The sequence below is a fragment of the Palaemon carinicauda genome, chromosome 26 (genome assembly GCF_036898095.1).
Source record: "Palaemon carinicauda isolate YSFRI2023 chromosome 26, ASM3689809v2, whole genome shotgun sequence".
Taxonomy (NCBI): domain Eukaryota; kingdom Metazoa; phylum Arthropoda; class Malacostraca; order Decapoda; family Palaemonidae; genus Palaemon; species Palaemon carinicauda.
This window is the reverse complement of record NC_090750.1, coordinates 38448397-38455307: the sequence shown is the minus strand read 5'-3', so window position 1 is coordinate 38455307 and position 6911 is coordinate 38448397. Positions and strand designations below refer to the sequence as shown.

Genomic DNA, 6911 nt, shown 5'->3' with positions numbered 1-6911 from the left:
TCTCTCTCTCTCTCTCTCTCTCTCTCTCTCTCTCTCTCTCTCTCTCAAAAGTATGTTCGAATCTGTTCAGGAATTCCTCGTAGATACTGCTCTAGTATTATCAATTTTTCTAAATCAGCCATCTCCTTTACGTTAGCAGTCTCTGTCGATCTCTTAAAGCATCGTCGTACCTCTGTCCCACACTTCATCACCGGTTAATCCTTTGATCGAAGGTCATCCTTATATTAACCGGTGGTGAAGTGTGGGACAGAGGTAAATGGAGAACGTTGGCCAGAAACTTCGACCCCACATAAAGGTGGGAAAAGATTCAGAAGAAGAAGAAGAAGAAGAAGAAGAAGAAGAAGCGAGTACTTGTAAAAATTCTCTTAGAGTTTTTGTAAACGACCCTGTAGGAAGGTGATAGGTACTTTTATTGTGATCTGGTTATCTATTTTCATTAAGTGTCAAACTTAAATATTGTATTCAGATTGAATTTCAAGTGAAACAAGTGATTGTATAATTTTTATAAGTGTTATTTCTTTTTCTTAGTTTAAGGTTTATTCAGATATAATAGTTCAAGTCAAGTTTTAATATAATTTTCAGATGGTAACATTTTTGCCCTAATCTTAATTTTGTTCAGTCTTAATATTTCGAGTGATTTGTTTGATTTATGTAAATTTCTTTCAAAGTCTTGTAATTCATATAGAATAAATTTATTTTTGTATAGAGTGTATTATTTCAATTATGTGTTTAATGCATATTCGCTTGTATCCTGTTATGAACCGTAGTAAGTTTGTTTGAACAAGTCTTTAGAATAATAATAATTTATTATTATTATTATTATTATTATTATTATTATTATTATTATTATTATTATTAGCCAAGCTACAACCCTAGTTAGAAAAGTAAGATGCTGTAAGCCCAAGGACTCCAACAGGGAAAAATAACCCAGTGAGGAAAGGAAATAAGGAAATAAATAAATGACGAGAATAAATTAACAATAAATCATTCTAAAAACAGTAACAGCGTAAAAACAGATATGTCCTATATGAACTATTAACAACGTCAAAAACAGATATGACACATATAAACAATAAAAAGACTCATGTTACCCTGGTAAACATAAAAACATTTGCTCCAACTTTGAACTTTTGAAGTTCTACCGATTCAATTACCCGATTAGGAAGATCATTCCACAACTTGGTAACAGCTGGAATAAAACTTCTAGAATACTGTGTAGTATTGAGCCTTATGATGGAGAAGGCCTGGCTATTAGAATTAACTGCCTGCCTAGTATTACGAACAGGATAGAATTGTCCAGGGAGATCTGAATGTAAAGGATGGTCAGAGTTATGAAAAATCTTATGCAACATGAATAATGAACTAATTGAACGACGGTGCCAGAGATTAATATCTAGATCAGGAATAAGAAATTTAATAGATGTAAGTTTCTGTCCAACAAATTAAGATGAGAATCAGCAGCTGAACACCAGACAGGAGAACAATACTCAAAACAAGGTAGAATAAAAGAATTAAAACACTTCTTCAGATTAGATTGATCACTGAAAATCTTGTAATACTTTCTCAATAAGCCAATTTTTTGTACAATTGAAGAAGACACAGACCTAATGTGTTTCTCAAAAGTAAATTTGCTGTCGAGAATCACACCTAAAATTTTAAAAGAGTCACAATTCTAAAGAAACATTGTCAATACTGAGATCCGGATGTTGAGGAGCCACCGCCCTTGACCTACTTACAATAATACTTTGAGTTTTGTTAGGTTTCAACTTCATACCCCATAATTTGCACCATGCACTAATTTTAGCTAAATCTCTATTAAGGGATTCACCAACCCCAGGGGATAGAATTGATGCAAAGAGAGTAGCATTATCTGTATATGCAACAAGGTTGTTTTCTAGGCCAAACCACATGTCATGTGTATATAGCATGAAAAGTAATGGGCCAAGAACACTACCTTGTGGAACACTGGATATCACATTCTTATACTCACTATGGTGCCCATCAATAACAACTCTTTGAGATTCATTACTTAAAAAATCAATAATAATGCTAAGAAACGACCAAACCACTCCCAACTGTTTCAGTTTGAAAACAAGGGCCTCATGATTAACACAGTCAAAGGCAGCACTAAAATCAAGGCCAATCATACGAACTTCCTGACCACAATCAAGGGATTTCTGTACAGCATTGGAGATTGTAAGAAGGGCATTACATGCTCCAAGGCCTTTACGAAAACAAAATTGTAAACTAGGGAGTAGATGATTACCTTCAGCAAACCTATTAACACGTTTTGCTAGAAGACGTTCAAAAGCTTTAGATAATATGGGAGTTATGGAAATTGGGCGGTAATCAGTGGGACTTGAGCTACCACAAACACATTTACATAGAGGAGTAACATTACCAATTCTCCAACAAGTGCTAAAAGCTCCTCTTCTTGCTAAGTTGCACAAAATAACAGATAACTTTGGAGCTAAGAAATCTGCTGTCTTTATAAAAAAACAAAGGAAAAATACCATTTGGGTCTACACCTCCATAAGCATCAATGTCCATTAACAGAGCTTTAATCTCACGAGATCGAAAAGCTAAAAGGGTTGCCTTTTCCTTTGGACAGTGAGTGATTGAGCCATCTGGTTTAAGTAAAGGAGGAACTGTTGCATCTACACTAAAGAGTGCAGATTTAAGGGTAGACCACCATTTATGTTCCTGAGTTATACCAGAAAGGGTTTCTTTTATGGTTAAATTGTACTCCTTTTCAGTTGAGTCATAAACTCTCTGGGCAAAAGCTCCAAGTTGAGTATAGTTGTTCCAGGTCAAATCTGATCTGTTACCCTTCCAAAGGTGATAAGCCTCCTGCTTCTCCAAATAAGCACGTCTACAATCTTCATTGAACCACGGTTTGTCCTTCACTCAGTACCTTAGTGCACGAGAAGGGGTACGCCTATCAATTATGTTGACTAGATTCTCATTCAAAGGGACAACAGGATCTACACTACTATATAACTGTGACCAATTCAAGCACAAAAGATCATGCAAAATCCCATTCCAGTCTTTGGGATTTCATATAAATTTTACAAGAGTATGATACATCAGGGACAGGCTGCTCAGTCTTCACTACTAATGAAATCAAGGCATGATCAGATGTCCCAACTGGAAAACCAACCTTACTAGTTATAACGCCAGGGGAGTCAGTGTATACGAGGTCCAAGCAATTACCAGACCTGTGAGTAGCTTCATTTATGATTTGCTCACAGCCTGATTCAGAGGCAAAGTCTAAAGCTCTTAAGCCATGGCAATCGATAGGAGAGATAGAACTTAACCACTCCCTATGGTGAGCATTAAGATTACCAACAAAGACAAAAGAAGCCTTTCTATCATCTTCTTGTATCTTAGCCATAATGGTAAGAAGACAATCGAAGATAGAATCATCTATGTCTGAATTCCGGTAGATCAAACACAAATAAAAGTTGTTATGCCTGCCACAAACTTTTATTACCTAAATCTCATGACATCCACATTGATAGCAGGACTTATGAGAAGCAGGGTACTCGGTCCTAATATACACCACCACCATTCCCCTGGCCCTAGGGATGGCATCACGTTTCAAAGTTATTGGCTTCTTAAAAACAGTTATAAGGAGCTCAGATGAGTGCCTCATATTAGAAACCAAAGTTTCTGAGCACAAAGGAATATCATACTGTCTGGACGCAACTGTAAGGTCTTGGATATTTGCATGAAAGCCATGAATATTGCAATACAGAAGACGACATTGACGAAATCTAGGACGTACTGGTCCGGAATTTCGCTCAATGTCTCCAGGCAGCATAAGAATTAATTTTGTTTTGAGTGTACTTAAATCATCAGTGTTATAAGTACTCAATATGATTACAAAAACTCGTCAAACCAAAACTTTGTTATTTTACTGAACACTTTTAAAACCATACACTGAACTGCATGTAAGAGTGAGAGAGATAGGGAAATGTCTGTCTTAAGGCTGGAATTCTCCATCTATCCATGCAACACTGGAGTCGCTTTATATATGAAACTTAGCTACTTCCAGAATGTTCCAGGAGAGCGAGTTCTGGAAGCGTGGGGGCTGGGCAAGGCCTCAGAGTTACCAAGTATTGCCCTCTCAACTGAATTCACACAACAGAAGACGAAATCTCTGTCAGCTAGCTCCGTCCACCCTTTGTCCCCGTAATAAAAAAAAAAGATAACATCTTATCACAAGGTTTTTTGCAAATTTTCCAAAGCTCATTGCATATTGTGTATTCTCACAAGCATGATGCAATACCTCATCAAAATATAAAAAAAACATTACATAAGCCATTGTTCCTATCTTGTATGATCACATAACACTCTCAAACAGTTTATATAAGACTTCGTTACAAAAATACATGAAATAAAAAAGCTAATTCTTAAAAATAAGTGAATTTACATATACTGACTTGAATAAAGAATACAATGAAATTAACGACGAAAGGTTTACGTAATTTACATAGTAAACTTACGTCTACACGAGAGGAGCTCATCTTGAGAGCTGGCTAACCTCTCTTCAATGCTCAAATAAAATATAAATAAAATCCTGAATAAACTACTGTATTTACAGTAATTACTCTAGACCAGCTTAGTAAGAATGGGCCTACAATATTAATTTCTGATTTTATTTCCAGAATCAGAACAATGATCTCGAGTTTCACAAGTTATTGTCAAAACAATAGGAAACGGGGAACGAATAACCTTTTAGCAAATCAAGATTTAATCATATAAGTGGTCGTGGAAGCTGGCACCATTTTGACAATTGTATAAATAATTTTTGAAATTTACATGGTAAAGGAAAAATAAAGACCGAAAGTAATTAACTATAATGTCATTCTCCAAAATAATATTTGGATTTAATGTTGATGAGGTTTGGATAGAAAATTTTCGTCTATATATTTTTATCCATGTGTTGCCTTGGTTTTTAGTTTTGACAAATTTGAAATTTATCGTTGCTGCTTAAAAAACACCTCAGTAATAGGAGTTCGGTCAACACATACAAGATACGCATACCTCTTTAAAAATTTCTTTAGGTGGAAGATGTATGACTTTAAGATCATATGGCCAAGAAATGCAGTAGGGCCTGGAAGGTACTAATTATAAAATAAAAAGTATTTAATACAAAATAGTGGTTGACCAGTTTTTTGGGGGTTTTTGTTAACGCAGAAATCTTCTCCCATTACTGACTTCATCAAACTCGTTTATCTTAATTTCATACTCTGTTAACTCTTTTGATTTGTTTCTTGAAACAATGTTTACCTCCTCCATTTACTTTTCATGTTAATGATAGCGAGTACAGCTCTACACTATGTAAGCCTCGCGCATAAAAGACTTGTGATAACGCCTTTTTTTTCTTTTTTTTTTCTTTTTTCCACATCCGGAATATGAGATATGATTGGCTTTTTTGTATGATGAATCTTCTTTGGTTTCGGTATAAACTTCAATGGGTGCGGCAAATGTTACATAATGTTAGAAACGTTTGGTGTAGAATATTAATATGGTTTTTTTTCTTAAAGTTTGTACACCGAACACCTTTCAGAATGTTTTTCTACATTTTCTGTATTTTCAAAGAAAATAAATAGTGCGGACAGACTATCATTAAATCGATTAATTAATCCATACAAGACAAAGAAAAATTGCATATAAGAGTTGCCCATCAATTGTGGTTTCCAGTTCCCATCCTTAAGCTGTTTAATTTTATTTTATTTAAGTTACCGGTATTATTGACCTTTCAGCACTAGTAATCATGTTCAACAATGTGAATGCTTTCAGTTAGAGAGAGAGAGAGAGAGAGAGAGAGAGAGAGAGAGAGAGAGAGAGAGAGAGAGAGAGAGAGAGAGAGAGAGAGAGAGAGAGAGAGAAAGTTTTAACGATTACTCCAGTACAATCAAGTACAATGCTGCAGCACTTAAGCTTAAGCCGATAAATATTTATTTCTCAAAACACAACCAATCAACGCATATTCGGACGCAAGTATCAGCTGACAGACACAATCGATTCCGGGGCGGTAGGGAGCGGCAGTGCGTCTGCGCCGGAGATGAGTTGCCATTGCCAATCGCAAGGCTGGAGAACAGAGGGCAGTGGTGCTACAAACATATCTGCTCGAAAACACCGCCGGCGTGAAATGCTGGTGCCAGTATCATTTTTACTGCATTGTTCAGAGTAGAGTGAATTAGATCATTTCTGTGTCCTAATTTGTTCTTTCATTTCTCTACCAATGACACTTAGAAGCATAGCCCATCATCACATTTGTTAGGAGCAAAAGAAGAAATGTCACCACGCATTTATAATGTATTCGAATGAAAATCCTTGCTTGCGGTACATGTTGCAGAACCTAAGTCAGCATCTGTCAATAGCTTCTACTGCTGTATTCCATCATTACGTACAGTTCGCTACAGCAGGAGTGAAGTCTAGTGCGTTTTCTTAGTGAAATACATTGGTTAGAGATCGAAATAATTTGGTAGATTGGTGTTGCAACTCCCAATTGCTTACCAGCAAACCCCACGGAAGCTCACGGTTCCGTAGTCCCTAATGAAGCGTGTTTAGGTCTGTAATTCCTGTCAATGATTCTTGTTAGAAAATGTGCATTTGATGATAAAAATGTCATGCATTGTGTTTAGTAGAAGAATAGAAGCCAATACTTAGAAACGTCGGGCGTCAACACTCAGTGCTAGTGGTCCGTGAAACATATGGTGCAGAGATACCAGAAGAAACGACACCATTTCCACATTTCCATTATCATACTGTAAAATGTGGACACTGTATACCATAGTGTTTTTGGCAATAAACTATGGCTGTCACGCTTCTAGGACTTGCAAGCCGGTAAGTAGCCCCTTTATATAGGACAACACTGTGTTGTATTGCATTTGCCTTTT

At 36.2% G+C, this 6911-nt stretch overlaps 1 protein-coding gene across 2 annotated transcripts in view; it reads left to right on the top strand.

Annotated features, from left to right (window-relative positions):
• Nucleotides 1-6025: 6025 nt before the first annotated feature.
• LOC137619495 (endosome/lysosome-associated apoptosis and autophagy regulator family member 2-like) overlaps nucleotides 6026-6911 on the top strand; it is a 46118-nt gene continuing 45232 nt past the window's right edge. The window contains exon 1 of one of the 2 annotated variants that reach the window (XM_068349572.1): nucleotides 6026-6858. In XM_068349572.1, coding sequence (XP_068205673.1) covers nucleotides 6787-6858 — 72 coding nt within the window. In that variant the 5' untranslated portion in view covers nucleotides 6026-6786. The remainder of the gene's footprint in view (nucleotides 6859-6911) is intronic. The other variant, XM_068349574.1, reaches the window with a different exon arrangement.